Raw genomic sequence first — 23,446 nt, forward strand, 5'->3', positions numbered from 1 at the left:
TACTACTCAAGCCAGTGGAAGGAAACGCCAGCACAGAGTTTCCTGTGGTCCCAGTTGTGTGTTCTGTCATGTACACTGGAGCCGGCACTAGTTTAGCTCCGACATCCCAGACGCTAGCGCCGATGAGTGTCAGATCCACGGAGCTCAGACGGGGGGGGCAGGATTCTTAAAGGTCATCCAGACAGAGGAGGAAACAAACAGGCCTGTTTCCCCAGATCGTTCTCTCACTGAGATAATTGACAACAATTACATCGGAGCTGACATTGAGCTCTTTTATCAAGTCTGGATTTACCCACACAAAAACGCCTCCTCTCTACAGCCTCTACCCCCCCACCCAGCGGAGCTTTCTACTCTCCGGCTGATGACACTAAGTGTATTTTTGTAGCAACACGGGTCGACAACAGTTATTAAGCCGCTGCTTTGTGTCCCGGCTCCATCTCAACACGGACTAACAACAGATATTAACATGTTGTGCGACGGGGCAGAATGTTAATAGGAGCAAAGAGCAGAACAACACAATGAGAGCCGGGGGATAATGGGACGTCGTGCTGACAACCTGTTGTTCTGTGGTCATCTTGTCCGACCCCCCCCCCCCCCTCTCTTGGCGTGGTACGACAGGGTGCAGCTGGCCGGGTGGACACGGGTCACCACGCTAACAGCCAGCTCCTCTAATGGGCTCGGAGACCAGGTGGACGGGACTTCTGTGGACGAGCTGCATTTGTTTTCTCCGTGCACGTTAGAACACAATGCTGGTTGCACGGGTTTTTGTTGTTGTTGTTGTTGTTGGCGTTTTGAGGTTGTTTTGTATCGTTGAAAACAACAGATGTGGTTCATGTTATGAAAGATATACAAGCAGCCAGAGTTGAACCAGGGCAGCTAAACGTCTCCCGACATCGAAGGTTATTGTCAGATCTACACTTTCTTTCCAGCTAACGGTTAGCTTAGCTTAGCATAAATACAGTAAACAAGGGGAAATATCTGCCCCCGAATGTTGAACCCACACTCGTATTTAGTATTTCTCGGTTTTCAATAATTCAAAAATTGGAGTTCAACCCCTTAAAAAAGCGAATATTTTTAACTTATTTTACTTTTTTACTTATTTTTACCTACGACAATGTTTCCACCCCCGTCGGTTTGTTTGTTAGATAGATTGTCAGATAATAATTCATGGATCTTGAATAAAGACGAAAGATATTCATGAAAATCTGGATCTATGGTGAATTTAGTTGTGGTTTCAGAAGTGGACAAGTCAGGCTCGTTGTTTCCACTCTTTCCAGACTTTATGCTAAGCTAAGCTAACCAGCCGATGGCTCAAGCTTCGTATTTAACAGACGTGAGAGGGATGTGGATCTTAATTCTAGTAATATAATATTCTCCGCCAATTGTAAAACTGTAATTCAATCACTACAAGTTCTAAACCAGCTACAGAACAACACATGTCTCTCAGAACATCAAACACAAACACACGGAGGTTTCTTCAGTCCTCAAAGCGTCAATCATCCTCTTCCTCTTCAGATCTTCATCTTTGAACTGAAGCTGCAGCCGCTGCATCCGGCTCCTCTGTGTTTTTTAGACACTTGAAGTTTCCGTTGCACCTTTGTTTTTTTGAACTGTTCCGGAATCAAAAGGCTCCGTCCTGATTCAACATCCTGAAAGAAGAAGGAACAAAGCGTTTGGTCTGTTTAAAGTTTAAAAGTCTTAACTTTAGGAAAGCTGGCCATCGACAGGAAGATGTTATTCACTCCCAGACTCCCAGTTCTTTAGGAAACGGCTTCATTCATTCAGAGGAGAGGGAGTTATTCAGTGACCCACAGTGGGCGGCCATGCATCGCCTCACTTTGAATGACTCTTTAGAAAAAGAGGAAGTTCTCCGCTGGCCCCCAAGGACCTGAGACTGGATGTGGATTCACTGCTCGACTAAATCCACGAACTCCAGACTTCCCTCGGCCCAACGACTCACAGATCTGGGTTCGGGTTTGTTAGAGACTGACTGAATGTGTGTTACTCGAGGTTTGTCTCTTCACATCTTATCTTTCCCTCACTAATCCGATTATATCCTTTGGTTTCACATCTCATCGATTCATGTCTTACAAGATGTTTGTCTCTCCTAATCCGATTTTAAATCTTGTTTTTACTTCAGTTATTTATGTCTTTGTTTGGGTGTGAAGAAAGGCACCGTGAACTATAATTGATTCTTGTTATCTGTCCTTTGATTTGTTGACAAGCTGTGAACCGACCACTTGCACCTTGTCCACTGGGATTCAGCTCCGAGACCTTTAAAGTGATGAATGGACGGATGCATTGAAACAGGAGCCTTGTACAAACAGTTACAATAAGGGTGTCGCAGCTTGAATAACTGTTCACATCTAGTTTTTCATACATCCTGTTCCCGTGCTGTTCCAGAGGCTCGGCTCTGCGTCACAATAATTGTCAGTTCACCTTTCAGTTTACACAGAGCAGTCGACTCTGGTTTATTCTGACGAGATGTTTGGAAACTCCCGAGTGCAGGTGAGGAGTTGGTCTTTGACTCGGGGTAAAAAGGAGGAAATGGAAAAACAGAATTTGTTCTGTTCTGGGACTTCACTGCAGCTGACGTGAATGTGACGAGTGAACGGAGCAGACATTGAGGCGCTCGCACTCTTTTATTAGAGTTAAAGCAGCCGTGGTGTAAGAGATGCATCGAGTTCTATTGGAAGAAGGAGATTCAGCATTCAGATCGTCTCTGTGGGAGTGAACAGGTTGTCAGAGTGAATCACTGCTGCATCAGGAGTCCAGGGCAGAGGGAAAAACCTGCTGAGTCATGTCTCCAATCAGCTGACAAAACAGACCCGTAATGAAGGATGGAGAGAGGAAAATATATAGAAGACAGAAAGATGGGAAATGAAGTATTTATTCACTTCTTCAGGGGATTTTGACTTTGACACATTGTCGTCTTCATCTAGACGGAGTGGAGGAGTTCAAACTTTCATTCGATTGAATATAAAAAGTAGAAAAAGTCTCAGTATCTCAAAGTCCGAGTACAATCCTTGTGGAACTTTCAGTAGAAGACAAACGCCTTCTCTCCTTCTGTTGAATACCATCGTGCTTTCATGCAGTATTTATAGTTTTATATTCACATAAAAAAACGTCGTCATTATCATAATAAACCCATTTGGACTTTTTAGAGCATCGATTGAAGCTTCTCTGTCTTTTATGTGTTTTTTCACGCTGATCTACAGAACTAATCTAATTTCACTGGAATAATCATTTCATTCCCCATCATATCATTCACACCAGTGAGCAGCTCGGTGTCAGATCGAGTCATTAGCATCGCGCAAAACGTAAATGTGAAAAAGTCAAAAGTTCTTTCCTTCACTTGCTAAATGTTTTTTTTGGAGATTGTACAAAAAAAAAACAAAGAAAGTTTTTCCACCTCAGAGACGAACGAGCCCACACGCACTTTTCAATCCTGAGGAGAGACAAAGGGAGAAAAAGAGCAAAACGTCCAAATCGCAGTTGAACCGCTCGGTGATTCTGGAACAGCGGCGGAGTGATATTGACTTTCCTCACGATGGATTAGCCTCTGAGGATTGTGGGAAGGAAAATTAGCATTCTGCATCACGGCCAGAGAGGTCTCTTGGTTCTCCTCCAAATTTCATCATGTTTTGCTGAATCAATGATACAGAGCCAAAGGAGCCGTCGCAGCACATTGCAACGACCAATTATCGTCCAGAGAAGTCTCTCTGAAAACAGAGTTTATGGTAATGTGTCTAAATAGTTGTTTCACTACTCGGCAATTGTGTGTGAGAGTGGATTTACATAAGTGTGTGTGTTTATGGGGAGAATATTACTTTTTGTTGTGGGGACGCTGCTAGGGAGGAGAGAGAGCTTCATTATTAGAAGCTGGTGAAACCGAGACAAAGACCCCGGCAGACGACGTGAGTCATCTCGGTTTAAAAAGTGTTTCGAGGATTCTCAGTTTGCTAATAAGCGACTTCAGTCTCCAGAAAGAAGAAGCCCAGTCCCCGAGTGGAGCTGTCAAACATTTACAAAGCCATCCGAGGGCCTGCTCTCTCTATAAGGATTTCATCATCCTGCGTGTGACGGCTGATGAAGAGGACGATGGATTCGGCGCGAGACACAGAAAAAAGTTTAAGAAACAGCAGCAGACGAAAGGCGCCGAGTTAAATCAAGAGAATAAACTTCTCATGGAACTCGTGAGCTCGCGTCTCGGTCACTTCAGAGACGGTTTTCAACTCAGAGCCGACGCTTCAGATTCGTCTGAGACGGTTTCGGTCGAACGCTGGAGAACGAAGCTGCTGAACAGTCGCTTTAAAAAACATCTTTGTCAAATCAGCGGTTGGACGTTAAAGTGAAGTTTGCTTTTATCGCTCAGGTTTACAGTCTGAGATAAAGTTTACAGGCCCACAGGCGCTTTCAGGCCATTCATTTGTTTTACAACTTTGGCTGCTGGAAGTTTATGTCTTTTATCTGTTTTATTTAGTTATATAGATTTGTCAGCCAAGTTTTTCTTTAACACAAAGAAGAAACCGTTTAATGATTATTTGCCGTCTTGTGTTTTCATTGAGATACAATATCTACATCTGTAATATCTGTCTCACAGCAGCTAAAGCATAATGATGTAAATGTATGGATGTTTAGAAAACTCAGAGAACGATTATAATCTTCATTAGATTTAAAACAATAATAATAATAATCAGAACATATTTTGGATAGACCATGGTCTTCCTGCATTAAAACCAAATATTTGTTCCTCTCGAACAAACTTACACTCATGATGTTTAGTGCTTATTAGTTTTTTAACATATTATCTTTCGAAATTGTCCAAATATATCAAAAATTACCAATCACAAGATGATGAGTTCAAAGGGTCGAAAACCCCGAAATGTCATTATTAATTAGGATCATAGAGATGTATGACTCTGGAATTTTATAATCCTACAATGGGATTAAATTAAATCCAGCATTTATAATAATAATAATAATAATAATAATAATATTAAATCAAGCACTTAGATTCTATCTTAAGGAAACACAACAAGGTTTAAATTTACTGAACGCAAACACATAATTCATTTATATCTTTCCATTATGAATGAGTTTTCTTTATGTGTCATAAAATATATATTGCATTTCTTTCCATGCATCAACTCCTATGGATTATTAAAGTGGTTTTTCACATGTTGGTTCAACTCAGTTCGTCTTTTAAGGGAAAACATGTCAAAGAGAGGAGGGAGGGGGGGGGGAGAAGAGAGAGAAACCAGTTAACCGTCATATTCAATCTGGTCTGAATGGTTTTAACACAGATAACTAGAGTGGTGTTGGTTGACGTCAGTGACTGATGAGAGGTTGTTGAGGAGCTGCTGCAGCTTCATTGAAAGTGAGCAGAGACTCAGGAGGAGAAACAGTTGTGTAGTTATTTCTCGGTTGTTGTTGTGCGCTGCTCTTATCGTCTCTCGGTTGTTTCTCCGTAGTCACGACTGTAAATCTGCACTTTTATGTTCCTGCAGGATTATGATTGCTTTTCAATTCCGATTCCCGGCGCGCCGTCAACACAAAGATCATTTGAAGTTAATTCCAACCGTCCCACGCTTTGTCTGTCAAAAGAAACACACGCCACCGAATTCGCTTCGGTCTGTTTTTTGTTTTTCTCCAGCGACAGAACCGCCCGAGATCACAGGAGGAAAAGTTTATTCGCTTTAGCTGTTTTTGTTCCTTGAAAACATTTCCCTTTAAATCCAGAGTCGGCTTGATGCCCGTCAGGTGTGTTTGTGTGAGAGTGAGGGATGAGAGGAAGGGAGGAGAAGAAAGAGATGACAGGGAATCAGGAGGATGAGGAGGAAATAGAGGAAGAGAGAGAGAGAGAGAGAGAGCTCAGATGGTTTATTTACCTCAGCGGGTTAAATCGGGAGGTTTGTGGGATGGAACGAATTTGAACGACAAGGCAGCTGATTCCCTCTAATTGGTTCTGACTGTCTCTCTTTGAACTGCCGCTGCGCCGCCGCTCGGTTCCCAGGCAAACAGTTCTATCTCCGGCAATCTGGAGCGCTGCTTAATGTCTCAGACAAATATCAAACCTCCCTCCACACTGGATTAGTTACAATTTAATAAGATTTGCACTTGCAGCTGCTTCTTCCCTCTGCCTCCAACCACGGGGAAGTCAAACCCTGGCTTTAAAGTTCCCATCCTGCTATCAGACCACCCACACACACACACACACACACACACACACACACACACACACCACCCACTTATCTGCTCCCACCTGCAGCTCCACATGAGAAATGGCTTAACAGTGAAATATTGTTTCTCTTAAAACCGAGTGAGACGACTTTCAGTATTTTCAACGCAAATCTGGATCTTGGGAGTTTTCTCCCGATCGAGTAACGTATCTCGACACGAGGCAGATTCCTCCACTTCTCTCCGAGGAGCCGTCACTTGATCCGGGGAAAACGCTCGAGTGGAGCTTATTTGCATCGGAAACGGACGACACTATCTCACCCTGCTGTTACTTCCACTTCCTTTGCTTTACATAAGATCAGGTTTTGAGACCTTTTGGAGAAATACATGGCTTTTTGAGAGGATATTTTTGGAGGACCAGCTCTTCCTTTGAGTGGCAGATGCTTCACAAACATCCCAAACCCACAGCAACCACCTGTTTGCCTCTTCCCAGTCTGTGATTGACAGATGTCTCCTGCTGGTCAAGTCCAAACCCACGTCTCTCAACAAACCGCATCAGGAGAGAAAGTTGACCAATCAAAGTTTCACCCAGTCCTGTTTCATCCGACCATCTCTAAGTTCACGTCAGCCATCGAGAGCTTGTCTGAGTCCCGGAGTCGGACGGAGATGTTGGAAGTTTGCGCTCCGTCCTGCAGGCGAAGCTGCTTCGTCTCCTCGTGACTCGATCGAGCTGCGATGGAATCGAATGAGATTAAGATGTAATTACTGAAACTAACTCGTCTCGCCAAGCACATACAAATGCTTGTGGACAGGATTTCTGGGGACATCTCATGTGCTGAAAGACCAATTCTTTTAAATTAAAGTGCATCACCGTGTCTAGTTAATAAATACCATGATGAAAATACTCATATTTAAGGCTTTTCACTACATTCCACCGGGTACAACAGTATTTAATATGTGCTTTTCTTTATCGGCTTCTTCACTGCAGCTTTATGGTTTTATTCTAGATGTCTAGAACATCACTTTATCCACATTTCACCGAAACCCGACCTGGCCGATGCGGTTGTGTTGCAGACGTTGAGATCTCCACTGAATTAAACCAAGAGAAATATGAAGTTTGGCAGCAGATCGTTGTTCTGACCGACCCACGGTGCAGTGAGTGGACTTTCTGAGCCGGGCTCCGAGGGACGATGGTGTCAGTCCGTCACTCTGGTGCAGAATGAAACATCTCAGGGTTTCTGGTGAATTTCCACGACATTCGGTACTAGATGGTTTATTTTTATTATTATTTTGAGGCATAAAAGCGTAAAATCGTTACTGCACATGAAATGATTTCACCGTAAAATGTCTTGTTAATGTGGTATACTATACTGATTGATATCTTCCTGCCTTCTTGTCAAGAAGCAGGTGTGAATAATTATTTTAGCCATTTAGCTCCATTAAGTCCAATTCTTTGAGATACTCGCTACTGCCCCCTAGGTGAATTGCAGCCAATTACAAATTACAAAAGGGGTTAACAGTGAATTGGCAGACGTTCCGTAGACGGGTTCTTTAACAGGTGGGATCAGATGCTACAAGCAGGAGAAATCTACACATTCAAAGGTTTGTCCAAAAGATAAATTAGTGAGAACCAGTAAAAGTTGTCAAAGCTAGCATTGTAGAAAAGTTTGCAGTTAGTCGTGATTGTAATCGTGTTCTCCCAAACCAGACACGTGGATTTAACAGAACAATATTTGTGAGATCCAACAGAAGAACTCCTCGAACATGTTGGGAATATTTTCTTGCATCTGATCGGCGGCACATGAAACAACGGTAAACAAGTCCTAATAAATACGACTCTTTGTTTTGACTGCAGCAGAAACACGTCAGTGTGATTTTGAACATGTCAGGATGTATCAGAGAGATGCATCAGGGGGGGGAATCCAGTCAGAACCCAGTCAGCGGTGTCAGATGTATTACATGTGACAACAGTCTGAATTCATGAATAATAAAGCACCCCCCCCTCGGGTTGATGAATGGAATTATTAACAGAACGCTGGAATGCAGCCGGAGACGCTTCACTGCTGACAGGGGACGTGGAGATGAGACACAATTATTAAATTCAAATCAATTTAGATCATTTTTAGCAAATGATTCCGTTTGTTTGTCACATAAAGGAGCAGCGGCCTCTGCTAACAGGGGCGTGGCCAGGGTCTGTGGGGGCACAAGGGAGCAGGGGGGGGGGACCTGTGAAAAAACATCATCATTCCAGTTTTCAAATTGAAAAAAATTCATCCAAACCTCTAAGATAATGAAGCTTTTGACTGAAAGTGGGATGTGTTGAGTCTTGTTGGAGGTTTTCTGTACGTAGCCGATCGTGGATTTTAAATAAAGAATAATAATGAAGTTGTTGTTGCCGCAATTTTCCTGTTTTACCTGTTGAGACGCTCCTGTCGTCTGCATCACTTTCACCTGTTTCTGTTATTATCAGACTCCTGTGAGTCCCTGAACTTTATGCCAGTGCACTTCTGGAATCTCCAGTTATTATTCCTATTTGTTTAATCTTATTTAACTTGTAAATTATGCAATTAACTGAATTACCATAAACCAATGGGCACAAATGAAAAGCATGACGGCAAACACTGGCCTCACACAGCTGCTCAGTCGGCTGCATGATCCTCAAGGGACACACAATTAATACACACATGGGTTGTGTCTCGTGAATCTTTGCGTGTCGCATGTTACGTATTTAGGTTTTAATCGATGCAAATGTTTCACATCAGTGTGGCCGTCCTTATATATAACACTCTATACGCTATATATACTGAGTCGTCAGATGATGTTAATCCTCTTTATTATTATTTTGAAAAACCCCAGGTACAAAAAAAACATCAGGCAGAAATTCAGAACTTGTTTTCTGGGTTTAATAACCTGGGTGCCAGACGAACTTAGCCCCGCCCACAACATTTTTTGGTCGGAAAGTTCGGTCTGGAGTCGCGAGAAATTATCTCCAAACAGAAGCTGTTCGGACCAATCAAATTGTCAGGCCGGGCTTTATACGATGATGGACAGATGATCAACCATAGATATGTGATCAACAGTTACGTCATCAAACAGCACTTGGGTTGAATTCGTTTTCCACAAACATGGCTGCAGCTGGAGAGCTGAGATGTGTAGATGCTGCCATTGAGTCTGTTTTAGTAGACATCGACAGCGCGTTCATTTTGAAAGAGGTTTTTACTCTTCTTCTTCTTCTACTTCTTCCAGCGTGCGTGCAGCTGAGTTCTGTTGACAACAACTATGCGTCGCTCAACATACGTCACATACTACGTTGCTCTGATTGGTTGTAGGTCTATCCAATTGAGCGAAGAGGCATTTTTTTCCGTGCTGCGGTTGAAACACGCCCCATAATCACAGCCCAATGGAGCAGAATCAGACTCATATTCTGACTAGAATTATGAGTCTGACATGACAGGCTATGGGTTTAATGCTCCAAACATATCTGCAGTTCTAGAATTAGAATGCAACAGCTCAAATAGCAACACTCACAATGTTGTGTTTTCACTGGTTTCACTTTGTCTGTGTTGAACTTACAGTCCGAACAATAAGCTCTGTTTGAAGTTATTATTGTTACGATGATGATTATATGTTTAGGGTTCAGCAAACTGAATGTCTCATGTTTACACAAAGAGGTGAACAGACGAGTGGATCACGCAGTTCTGATCCTGGCGTCCACTCACCGACCTGTCTCCCGTGTCTGTCTCGTCTCTCAGGCGTCCCCCGGGTGGTCCTGTCTCTGGGGGGCCGGGACTGCCTTCGTGCTGGAGACACCTGCTCCAGCGACGACACCTGCAGCCCGCGGCTCCGCACCCTGCGGCAGTGTGTGGCGGGCGACGGCAGCGTGAAGCTGGGCCCGGGGGCGAGGAACCAGTGTGAGAACGCCATGACGGCTCTGCTGTCCACGCCGCTGCACGGCTGCCAGTGTAAACGAGGCATGAAGAAGGAGAAGAACTGCCTGAGCATCTACTGGAGCCTGCACCAGTCCGTGCTGCACGGTAAGACTTGGCTCTGACCCACGGAATCGGATGGTTCTGTTCCCAGTGGGGGGGCGGCAGCAGGTACAGTATGTTACTGGGATTATCTGCTGCTGTCCGCCTCCACACGGATCAGAGGAAATGAAAAGAGTGATTATTGTGTCAGAATGTGTTCAAACTGAGGCTCTGATTCCTTCTGTTCCATCCACACATATTGTGTTTTATCACTTTTGTGCTTTTTTCAAATGCTTCTTCCTGTCACTGTCTTCTTCACTACATTTAGCCCGGTTATTTTCGGTACATTTATATTCAAATTTGGACATTTAGCATATCATTTTGTATTCATAACGACTGGAAAGTAGGGCAACCGTTAAACAAGCTCGACAATATCCTGCAAGTCGAGTGTTAATGTTAAAGACGTGAAGACTTTGACCTCATAAAGCAAATGGAGTCATAACTTTAACCCTGGACGTTTATTAAGTCAAAGACAAGCTGCAGTTTGGACAAAGGACGTTTCTGTCTCCTTCACTGACGTCGTGTTGTTAAAATGAACGAGCTGCTCGTTGGTTTTTAACCTCGAACAAGCAGCCTGTGTTTCCTTCTCTGTCATCACAGTTGATTTAGTTTAACTTCAGGCTCCTCAGACGCTTCGCTGCCTATGAGTTGTTCTTTTTTTATTTGCTACATTAATATCTTATTTGCTTGGGAGGTAAATTGTAGAATAAAGCTCCTGTGGGTCCTGGAGGAAAATATTACCTCTGTGGCGCTGGTTTAGTAAACGTGTCCACATGGTTTTAATCAATTTCATTTTTCAGTTTACACTGTGGTCACATGGTGACTCGGCACATTTTAAATCAAGCAGTAAATTAAATAACACGAACGAACCCAGTAAAACAAAGGGATAGTTTGTATGATTCTCATGTCTGAATATGTTCTCTAATGATGCCATTTTCTGTGTTTGTAAAGATATTGTTGGTTTGTCATCTGGTCTGTGTCATGTAAGGGGGGGGGCATGTGTATTATTAAGTTTGGCCAATAAGTATCTGTCAATATGAACCTTTATCTGTGGATGTATTTATGTATTTAACTTGTATTTAACACGATGAAAAACGCAGAAAACAATTTGCATTTAATGCATCTACTTTATATTTAACCCTAAGTACAAATTTCTGTCAAATGTATTGATATCAGTAATCTTATACTTGCTTTATCAGTTGGGCTCTTACATTTATCATATTGACTCTTTGTCTCAGGACACTAAGACAAACAGAACCACTTGAGTTGATTTGGATCTAAACCCTCTGGTTTGTCTTGCAGGTCTCAGCCTGGTGGAGAGTTTCCCGTACGAACCGGAGGAGAGAGGCTCCGACTACGTGCGCCTGGCCTCCATCGCTGCAGGTGACTGGAAGCTCCTCCCCTTTCTGCTGCTTTTAACCTTAAAATAATCAAAGTTTCCACACAATCAAGTGGGAGACGGGCGTTAGACGTGTGGATGTGAGAGAGCAGACGCAGATGTTACTCTGTGTAGCAACATGTGGGTCTGCAGGTTGGTTTGATGAGCAGCAGCTCACTCTCTGGTTCTGTCTCTGCCTCCGAGCCCCTGGGCCAAGCCGCAGGCCGGGTGTGTGCTGCTGTTCTCCCCCCCGAGGCACAGATTAACTACCTATTTATTTTAATGCAGCTGGAAGGGGGGGGCACAGAGTGTGAGGTTTCCTACCCTCAGAGGTTCTGGAGCAGACAGAGGAGACGAGTTCTTTCCCGCCGGAGACGACACAGAGAGTCGAGTGTTTTGTTTTTCTCTGGACGACTCGAGACAAAGCGTTTGTGGAACTTTGATAAAAAGACTCGAGTGAAGAGATCAGGATGGAAGGTCTTCATGTGTGCTGCACTGTCAAATGATAAATGTCTTCAAAGTTTAAATAAGAGGATAATGGCAGCTCAGGGAGGAACGTCACAGTCTCACAGGAGTTATATTTAAAAAACGAAACAAGCAGAGATGCTAGTTATAGAGTCAAATTCTCATTTTATATGATTTCAAGATGACTGAGAAAGACAGTTTGTGACGAAGCTGCTTCATGATTCAGTTTGTTTAAAACCATTAGAGGTAAATTCAGATAATGTTCAGATTTAATTTCCAATTTGCCATACATAAAAAGAGTTGTCATAGAATTCAATGTTGTTATACAACAGATCAAACTCAAACAAAAGCTTCAAAGTACAAATTAACATCCGAGGGAATAATCTACATTTGTTTCCATAACCTACAAGAATAACATAATCTAAAGTATGGGATTCTCATTTCTATTGCCTCCCCACTTATAAAAGGAGACTTATGATAACAGATGAAACTTTAAGGTCTAATAATCTAAACACACGATCGTAAGTGTTTTCAAGATGTCTCCAAATCCACGTTTGATGATTTAAAGGCAGAAAGAAGCTGTTCCAGATGGTTGTTCTTAGTTTTCTTTAATGAATCGTGGGTGTTTTTATGGGTTTGATATGCAATAAATCTTTTCCCCTTTAAACTAGTTCTTCACACATTCTGGTTTCATTCTGACCAGCAGCAGCCGGTCCAGGTAGAGAAGTAAAAAGAGCTTTGATTCAAAGGCTCGATGTAGATTTGGAAAAAGGTCACGTTCTGCCAAAAAAAAATCAACTCAGTCAGTTCCATATCCACGAATGTAGAACACCCGATGAAGTCGCCTCTAGTGAAACCAGGCTGCCCCCCCCCCGCCTAGAGATAACGCCTCTCCCACAGAGAACCTGACCACAGCTCGTTTTAAGTGCACTGGCAATTCAAGCAATTTGGACACATGGGAAAAGAAAATGACAAATCCAGTGGTTTGAAACTAGCACAGTAATTTAGTTCCAGGTGGAAGTCAGGGCCCTTTGCTTTGTGCCACTTTAAATTGGTTCCCCCCCCGTTAGGAAAACCTGCAGCGTGGGAGAGAGAGTCTGTTTAATGTGGACTAAAAAAAGCACAACTGCAGACGCTGGCAAATCACAACCGCCTCTTCTGTCTATTGAATCTGTAGCATTAGCAAACACGTACTCCGTTTCCATGCATCCTCCCACAGCTGGTTCCAAACCCACTTCGAATCCCAGCAGCTCAGCGCCATCCATTCATGCTTCTTAGAGAATCACCAGGGACGGGGGGGTGCTCTCACTCGTCTCCTTGACCCGCTCCCGCTCTACGAGCCTGTGGAGCGGGATTGAGTGAGATCGTCGATTAGGGAAATGTGATAAACTGTCCTCACCTTGTTGTGTCTTTCTAGCAGCAGTGTTGTTGAAGTCGGTGTTTGAAGAGAAGAAGACCACAGACCCAGAACTTACAAGTATAATGTTTATTACAAGAAGTTTCACCATGGTTATACCCGGGAGACATTTATAGACAGAACTGGGTGCAAGCTGAGAGGAGGGAAGGTTTGAGTTCTCCAATGGTTAGAGGTGAACGTGGTGGGACAGGTTAACCTTTGAGACATGGAGACACTATCTTCATGTAAATCCTGGAGTGAAGTTTCAACAGCTCTGTGTTCAAAAGAAACGTTTGAACACATGTCTGTAGATTGAAAACCACAAAAATTCAACTGCAGGTGTGATAGCAGGTGAACCTTCCTTGCAGAACCTGTTTGCATATAACGTTCAGAGTAGGAGGAATTTAGCAGAGCGCATCTAGAATAGTTCTTAAAAGTCTAGACATTGATTGAATATTTATTTAAGCCTCGGAAGACACATTGAGGGATAAGACCCTCATTTACAATGGTGCCGAGGGTACAATAAAAAAGTTGATACATTAAAAGTTAATACATTGAATAAATAGGAATGAAATAAATATGCATATATATATACACAAGGTATAAAACAATTCGTCAATAAAATACTATGGCCAAGTCAACTAGCAGTTATAGTCACTGCAGGAGAAGTCAGCTGTACATGAGACCAGACTCGAGAACTCCGTCAATGAAACAAATGAGCGCAACTTTAAAGATTTTTGGACCTCATTCCAAATGTAGGGTGCTTTATAACAGAAAGCTGTCTTCCCCAAGTTGGTCTTAACACGAGGCAGATGTAATGAAAGCCAGCTCATAAGATTCAAGGCGCCCCAGGACACCAACATGTCATTGCACTTCACAACCATGCTCAAAAGATCCATCAGCTACTAGCTAAATACACTACAACCTGAGACACGTTAGTTGTGTTTTGCATGATAGAAACCCTGAGAACAACCAAACAGCTGTGGTTTGGGCGACGCCCTCTCTAACACACGTCATCATACGTCTCGTGACCTCGCCCATAAGCTGCTTATTAAATTGACAGCGCTTGTTATTAGGGGGCCGGTGTGAATCACTGCAGCGTCGGACCCTCTGTGTGAAGCCTCCTCGTAAATGTCCCTCCGGCGACTCGGCGGGAGGTCAAAACAACAAAGACGTGATGAATGGATGTTTTTACCATCCTTCCAGCGTCGCTCCCTCAGACACGGTAATGAGCGTTTCCAGGGACGGACGCCGCAGCCGCAGCTCGTCACATTTTGAAGCCATGTTTATACAACGCTGTTCTTTGCCCTTTGCCAATTAATCAGTAAAGTAAAGTCAAGTCAGTGGGTTTCTGAAGAAGCTTCTGTTAAACACGTGAGATGTTTCTGCTCGGAAACTCAGCTTCTTAACGCATCGCTGGTTTCTGGGAGAGACTGGAATTGTTTTTCCAGCCTCTGAGATTTTCTACTTCATGCACCACAGCTGTTAGGAAAATACAGTTTTGTTTCATTTGGTCTTTTGGTGCAACTGGTTGAGTCCCTGAGAAATAATATTTTAATACACTGGCGATGAGGCTGAACACTTTAAGCCGAGGATGAAGCCAAAGTGCAGCTCGTCAAGGGCCCGTGTGTAGAAAAGGATTCATCTCCAGCCGTGTTCATCCAATATGAATGTGACCAGCATCAAAGACTGAAAGGGAAAATCAAATATTCACCTTTGTGGCGGCTCCGCTGCCGTCGGTACAAAGGACGACGAAGACGAGTCTGAGTCACGGCCACAGAAGAAGGATTAAAAACTGCTTCTTCACCGGAATCTTCCTCTGAGCGTATCCGGGTGTTTATCATATTACAAACATGGACAATTCATGTACGTACACACAGAAATGACTTTGAAATATATATATATATTTATCTTGGGGATGTAAGGACACATTTGTCCCCCGCAGATCTGAGGTCACCTTCTTATTGGATACCTTGTCGTATGACCCTATTGACATTTATGTTTATCAAATTAATACAATGAGTCTTGAATGTGTCGTAATACAGGAGACACAAATATTTTTAAGGTAATCACAATATTGGAATTTGTTATTACTCGATATCTGTAAAAAATCAAGATGGACGACACGTCTCTGATGTGATGATCAGCAGATGGAGTTCAGGGTCTCAGCTGTCAATCATGACGTCTCTCCCTGTCTTTAAAGCTTTAAGTAGCGAACATGGCAGGACGTATGACCTGTACTCTAGCCAGCCACCAGGGGGCGATCGAGACACTTTGGCTTCACTTTCAAGTAGCTGTCATGTCCTGCATTTCGATGTGAAGCAGGATAAGAGGGTCCATGGCTCTGCAGGTCCCCTCCCAATTAATAATGGTTTGAAAATAAACCAGAAGGATTTCACATGAATGTGCACGTTCAGGTTCCCACCCATGTGCACCCCCCCCCCCCCCCCCCTGTCTGCTTAGCAGTTAAGTTGGTAATAACCTATGCTTTGTGAAGGGTTGTTAGCTTCCTCTCCAAGGACGTTCATATTTGATTTGACAGCTTGGTGAGAGCTGAACTCACCGAGAGACACAACGACCGGCATTTCACAAACTAATGAGCACAGCGATCTGCCAGAGGAGCTGAGCGTCACCGGGGCCGACTGGGAGGTCGCTCTGAGGGCGGGGCGGGGGGGGGAATAAACCCTGATGATAGATTTGGAAATAATGTCACCAACACACAAAAAGAGAAGATGGTTACGAGAAGTGGCTCGTTACCACGGGAGCACTGAGGCGGACAGGGACGGAGCGAGTGGAGGAAGAAGGGATGGATGGAGGACGAGGGAGAGAGAGAGCTGAGCACGAGACAGGAGGAAACAGATGGAGTGGGGGGGTGGGGAAGGGGGGGGGGTGATGGCAGCGCTGAGAGAAGCAGGCACGGAGTGAGGGAGGAGGATGGCAGAGGGAAGAGGAGGGAGTCAGGTGAGTCGGGGATGGAGGGATGTTTGAGAGATGGATCGACGGGTGGAGGGGAAGGAGCAGTGATTACAGGCCTTGTTGTGCAGGGAGGGGCTGGGGGGGGCGGCTCCTCCAGCTCTGCCACTCTGCATTAACCCAGCAGAATGAAATATTCAGCCATTAGGGCCTCGGCTGAAACACATCCAGAGCCCGGGCTCATGCAACATTTACTCACTGTTCATTTCCCTTTTCATTACAGAGGAGATTATTTCACATCATCATACTTTTGGTTTGGTTTGTTCTTGAAGAAGAAACATTTCTGTTTTTATATCTGTCAGCGTCTGAGTGTGGAGGTGAGAGTCGATCAGAACCGGTGATGATTGGTAAACACTGTCTGGGATTTGATTTGTCTCAAATAACTCAAATAACTTCACCAAACCAGCACCCTGGCATATTTGCATATTTGCACCAGCACCGTAATAAGCATATTTGAATATTTGCACTACTGCACAAATTGAACTATTGTTGTTTTATTTTTCTCTTCATCTGTAAAGATATATATTTAGATATATATTTTTTCTTTTCTATTTTAAATTTTTGATATTCTATTTTATTCTATTTTATTGATATTCTATTTTATTCTATTTGATACTATTTCTATTTTTATTTTATTTTATTTTTTTGGATGAAATTACTGAGCATTGCTGAAAGAGAGCCTGTGTATATATATATTTTTTATTTTCTATTTAAAAAATGTTATATTCTATTTTAAATTTTTTATATTCTATTTTATTCTATTTTATTGATATTCTATTTTGTTCTATGTTATACTATTTCTATTTTTATTTTATTTTATTTTTTTGGTTGAAATTACTGAGCATTGCTTAAAGAGAGCCTGTTTAGAAATATATTTTTGATTTTCTATTTTAAATTTTTGATATTCTTTTTTATTCTATTTTATTGATATTCTTTTTTATTCTATTTTATACTACTTCTATTTTCATTTTATTTAATTTTTTTGGTTGAAATTACTGAGCATTGCTTAAAGAGAGCCTGTTTAGATATCAATTTTTTATTTTCTATTTTAAATTTTTGATATTCTATTTTATTCTATTTTATTGATATTCTATTTTATTCTATTTTATACTATTTATTTTTTTATATTATTAAATATTTTGGTTGAAATTACTGCCGAGCCTGTGACCCAAGTATTTCATTGCCAGCGACTGCTTCACATTATCTCTGTGCATTTGACAATGAAAAGAAATCCTGAATCAAACCACACAGAAGATGAAACGCTCTGTGTCTCCGCCCTCTCTCAGAATCGGAGGTGACCACGGTGAACCGCTGCCTGGACGCCGCCAAGGCGTGCAACATCGACGAGACGTGTCAGAAGCTGCGGACGGAGTACGTGTCGTCCTGCATCCAGCCGTCGGCGCGCTCGGGCCCGTGCAACCGACCCAAGTGCAACAAGGCGCTGAGGAAGTTCTTCGACCGCGTCCCCCCCGACTACACCCACGAGCTGCTGTTCTGTCCCTGCACCGACACGGCGTGCTCCGAGCGCCGGAGGCAGACCATCGTGCCGTCCTGCTCCTACGAAGACAAGGAGAAGCCCAACTGCCTTGCTCAGCTGCGGGTCTGCAAGGCCGACTACGTGTGCAGGTACGAAAACACATCAGGTCTGACTAGGGTTGCAAAATTCCGGGAATTTTCAAAGTTGGAAACTTTCCATGGGAATTAACGGGAATAAACTGGAAATGTTGTGGGTCATTTATACTAACTGTATTTACCTTGTCATATACAGACATAAATATAAACATTTTGTTTTGTTAGAGGCTGATTTGAGCCCTGAGGAAACTTTGGGCACTTGACTATATGCTTCTGCATCGTTGTGTCATTCTTAACATAGGTCTTTGCACAGTGTTTGCAAATGCACACAGCCTTTCCTTCTACGGTACGAAAACACATCATGTCTGACACCTGGAGACAGTTTTACACCTGGTTTCCTAAGTTGGAATCATTCGACTCAATGAACCGAGCAGCTTCTGCTACAGGATCATAAAGGTGTTTGTTTTTTTAAATATAAAAGCTGAGATACTTCCCAGGAGTTATATTGTATTGACTTGACATTTGAAATTGATAAATCATGATGTTAAAGTGCTGCCCTGAAGCTGTTGTCCCAGACTTAAAGCTGAATTTAATGTTTTTGACAGTTTAGCAGACGGTGGACTCCCAGATTAATGGAGAAACAAACTTTGATCCAGTTATGATTATTGAGTTTAACTTGTTAGCGACTCATCCGGCATCTGGTTTGATCTGAAGTCTCCTGAGGAAACGTTCTCTTTGTCTCGTTGGATGTTTTATCAGCTTCAACAGAAAACTTGTTCTCTGCTGTTTGACACTGGACACATATTCCTTATTATTAAACTGGAGGCAAATATAACGCTGCATGGATCTGGAGCATGTAGCAAATTCACATTCATTTGAAGCCATGATTGGACCTGATTGAAAAGTGTGTGGTCTGACGTTCTGGCCAAACTGCCTGTGTGTGTGTTCTGAAGATCATAAGTTAAATCTCTGTGGTCAAACACATTTTAGCTTCAGCTATCTACAGAAGAAGACTTTATTCCAACATGCACCAAGCAAATATCAAACTGTTCTCTCATCCAAGAAAGAAATTATGCTTCTAAGAAATCTGTAGAAAGCACAAAGAGCTCGGTCCCTCAGCTCTGTGAGTAGGATTGTGAATCTTGGGCGAGTCTGGCCGGTTTGAAATGTTCATTTAGATTCAATTAGTCAGCTTTGTTTAATTAATTCAATTGTTATACTCATTAACTGTGTTTGAGCAGTTCCATTAAATTCTGTTATTCAGTTTCTGGGCGAAGCGGCCGAGCAACACGTGGAAGAGTCATTATCAGAAAAAGACATTATCCCTCAGGATTCACACGTGGCTCGGAAATAAAAACGTGTAATATCCTGCAGCCGAGACCTGATGGAGGAGAGTGACCCTGTGTAACTCAAGAAACAGAGATTAAAGGAAAAGTTCAGTAAAGACAAAGCAATGAAAGGTGTTCATTGACCTTTGACCTGGTTCAAATAAAACAGAGGAAAATATTAATTAACAACAGCTATGGATTAATGTCCCTTACAACAACAGAAAATCAATGTGACAATTTTTAAAAAAATGTGTTAAATAAAAAGACAGATGTCCGTCTGCTTTGTTTATATTTATATTTATATTATATCATATTTATTCTGGGTTGAATCCCAGTAAGCGAGTGACACTGATGGAAACAAAGATCTCTTTACTCTTTACCCGACAATGTACCGAGTCATTATAATTCAGACGCTGTCTTTTGTCTCTGTCACTGGAGACTGAGAACATGGAGTCCTCCGACCCATCCAGTCAAACCCCGCCCCCTTCCCCCCCGCTCAGACAGCCAACGCTCGCCCGACTCTTAATCTTCTTCCTCTTCAAATGTCAGGAAAACAAAGAGCTTCATCTGTCACAGCCATCGATCAGGCGTCTCCTGCAGCCGCCGCCGATGGATGGAGCGTCTCAAGGCCCCCCCGCCCGCCCCCACCCCCCCCCCCCACTGGCATTAACCCGCAGACGACGGCTTCACTTAGAACAGAAGCCTTTAAGTTTTACACACATCATTACGATGACATGACAAACGAGGTGGCGAGCCGGGAGTCCCGGGGCCCTGAGGGGATCGGGCTGCAAATGCCAGATGATGCGATATGATGGCAGCGATAGCCTTGTGTGATGATGATGATGATGATGATGATGATGATGATGATGATGATGATGATGATGATGATGATGAAGGTCGATGTCTGGGCGGCTGGCGGGAAAAGGTGAAGAATAGAATATGGAAGATTCATATTTGTCTCATCTCTAGCAAGGCAGCAAAGTGTTTAGGAGGCGGAGCCGAGGCCCAGCTCTGCTCCTCAGTGACTCCTTACAGCCTGGCTTCCATCCAGGAGGCGACAAGCAGGGGAAAGTGTGTGTGGGGGGGGGGTAGGACCACGGGAAGGTAGACGAGCGTTGTGGCTTTCAGACGCACACAACCTGCAGTAACACAACGTGTGCAGCAGCAGCCAAGTGAGAGTAAATGATGGATCTCATGTTCCTGCTCCCTCAGGTCTCGCTGGGCTCAGTTCCAGTACGACTGCCAGCCCTCGGAGCCGAGCGCCAGCGGCTGCAAGCAGGACAACTACGCAGCGTGTCTACTGGCGTACACCGGCCTGATAGGTAAGAACCACATCACACACCCTCCCTCTCTCTCTCTGTGATGGATCGGGAGCAGAACAGGTTGTAGAGGGAGGAAGGCACAAGAGCACTGAGCAGGAATCAAAAGAGCGAGTGGAGGATTGGGATGAGAGGTGCAGAGCGATGATCGATGGAGCTCTGATTAATGCGCCCGGCCAAGCTGCTGGCATCATGAGTAGTGCAATTACAACTATTGACCGCTGTTGTGAGAGAATTATCCCCGACATGACAACGAGTGGGGGGGGCGGGAGGGCCGGGCCGAGGCGCACAACACACAACACAGCTTATTGTGCTTTAGATAAAAAACCCGACAAAAGATTCACATAAAGGTTGTTATAAAGCACTCAGTCTCAAAGCGTGGTTATGGGACCACAATGCACTGCTGCAGAAAGAGGGCGGGGGGGGTGGTTGGTTAGTGAAGGAGACAGATAAAGGAAGACGGAGACAGGAAGCTGAGCAGCAGTGATTGGTCCTTCCAGACAGCAGCAGTAGAAGTGGGACTCTGGTTGTTGTTTGGAAAGCAGAAAAATCAATGTGCAGGTGAATCAGAATCTCTGCAGCAAAGTGTTTTAGCAATTTTATTTTCCAAACCTCCTTTAGAAGCACGAGGCTTTATTACCAGAGCCGGGGAAAAAAATGACTTCCCAATCGTTTACTGCTGAAAAGCTCCGAAGGGGCGAAGAGTCCACGTGAGACCCGTCGGTGACTCATCAAAGAGCTGGAACCTGACTCAGCAGAAACACACGTCAGGAAACCGCCTTTGATTTGATCCCTCTGAGGAGGAGAATCAAATAAGACGCCCCTGATATTAACGAGCAGCTTCTATTCATGTGTATGTTCAATACATCGACTGTAACTTGAGATCAGAGAGTTTCAAAAATAATCTGTGAGGTCAGCACTTCTAGGTTATTAGAATTGAACCATCAACATTTGATCTGCGTCACTCACCTGCCAGTTTCTGTCTTTATACACTTTTATATATTCCATCACACTAATAACTTGACCTGATTAATGCATTCTGATGATAGAAATGCCTGTATTTTATTATGGTAATCAGCTCGAGGTCCTAATACGATTAAATGAGATACAAACCGTCTCAAACATTCAATTTGTTGGAACGTTAAACTCTGCAAATAGTTTTTTTTGTCTTTTTCGCCTTTCTTTAAGAAACGGCTCATTTTTACGAGGTGTTTACAAGAAGCACATCGTCCCCGAAGGGCGACAGGCTGGAAAAAATACAAATTCATCTCAGATTAAATGAAGAGATTACTTCCTGTTTCTGTGATCTCAAGGTCAGACGCCGTGATTGTGTTGTAAACCCGGTAATGTGAGAAGTTTTCGTTTAATGAGCTGCACTGTTTCAAGACGCCTGTAACCACACGGAGCTGTTCCCTCTTTCCTCCTCCCTCCCCCTCTGCAGGAAGCACGATAACACCCAACTACCTTGACAACTCCACCTCCAACGTGGGGCCCTGGTGCTCGTGTGCAGCGAGCGGGAACCACAGGGAGCAGTGCAGCGACTTCCTGGAGTTCTACCACGACAACGTCTGCCTGAGTGAGTAGGAGCTGCAGAGAGAGAGAGAGAGGGAGAGAGAGAGGGAGAGAGAGAGAGAGAGAGAGAGAGAGAGAGAGAGAGAGAGAGAGAGAGAGAGAGAGAGAGAGAGAGAGAGAGAGAGACTGGCTGGTTTAAAAGAGAGAGAGAGACTGGCTGGTTTAAAAGAGAGATAGATACATAGACCCAGAGAGAGAGAGAGAGAGAGACTGGCTGGTTTAAAAGAGAGAGAGAGAGACTGGCTGGTTTAAAAGAGAGAGAGAGACATACACCCAGAGAGAGAGAGAGAGAGAGAGACTGGCTGGTTTAAAAGAGAGAGAGAGAGAGAGAGACCTAGACCCAGAGAGAGAGAGAGAGAGAGAGAGAGAGACTGGCTGGTTTAAAAGAGAGAGAGAGAGAGAGAGAGAGAGAGAGACATAGACCCAGAGAGAGAGAGAGAGAGAGAGAGAGAGAGAGAGAGACTGGCTGGTTTAAAAGAGAGAGAGGCATAGACCCAGAGAGAGAGAGAGAGAGACTGGCTGGTTTAAAAGAGAGAGAGAGAGACATAGACCTAGAGAGAGAGAGAGAGAGACTGGCTGGTTTAAAAGAGAGAGAGAGACATAGACCCAGAGAGAGAGAGACTGGCTGGTTTAAAAGAGAGAGAGAGGCATAGACCCAGAGAGAGAGAGAGACTGGCTGGTTTAAAAGAGATAGAGAGAGACATAGACCCAGAGAGAGAGAGAGAGAGAGAGACTGGCTGGTTTCAAAGAGAGAGAGAGAGACATAGACCCAGAGAGAGAGAGAGAGAGACTGGCTGTTTTAAAAGAGAGAGAGAGACATAGACCCTTAGCTAAACCATACAGGAAGTTAACCAGGACGATCGTTTTTTCTGTTTTTTTTTGTATTTAGGCCCAAAGCCGATAGAGAGAGAGAGAGAGAGAGAGACGGAGAGAGAGTGAGAGAAAGAGAGAGAGAGAGAGAGAGAAAGAGAAAGAGAGAGAGACCCCCGGCTACACAGGGACAATAAGAACCAGGACGAGCGTGAGGATTAACAAAGTCGAGCTTGTGAACAAAATAATCCGTGGCAACATCCTTTGATGTGTTTGCAGAGTTACAGTGAGACGGCCTGAAGCCAGTGGGGGGGGGGGGGGGGCGGAGTTATCAGCTGTTCATATTCATATTCATCCATCTGCTCAATGCATCAAATGTACAGAAACCATCATGGAACCAGTTCAAGATTAAATATCAACCTTTT

At 43.7% G+C, this 23,446-nt stretch overlaps 1 protein-coding gene across 1 annotated transcript in view; it reads left to right on the plus strand.

Moving 5' to 3' along the window:
• gfra4a (GDNF family receptor alpha 4a) overlaps nucleotides 1-23,446 on the plus strand; it is an 88,136-nt gene that overhangs the window by 54,404 nt on the left and 10,286 nt on the right. Inside the window, exons 2-6 of the mRNA XM_061082189.1 lie at nucleotides 9,933-10,214; nucleotides 11,511-11,591; nucleotides 17,707-18,046; nucleotides 20,533-20,642; nucleotides 22,081-22,215. Coding sequence (XP_060938172.1) covers nucleotides 9,933-10,214; nucleotides 11,511-11,591; nucleotides 17,707-18,046; nucleotides 20,533-20,642; nucleotides 22,081-22,215 — 948 coding nt within the window. The remainder of the gene's footprint in view (nucleotides 1-9,932; nucleotides 10,215-11,510; nucleotides 11,592-17,706; nucleotides 18,047-20,532; nucleotides 20,643-22,080; nucleotides 22,216-23,446) is intronic.

Source organism: Limanda limanda, chromosome 12 (assembly GCF_963576545.1).
Source record: "Limanda limanda chromosome 12, fLimLim1.1, whole genome shotgun sequence".
Lineage (NCBI taxonomy): Eukaryota > Metazoa > Chordata > Actinopteri > Pleuronectiformes > Pleuronectidae > Limanda > Limanda limanda.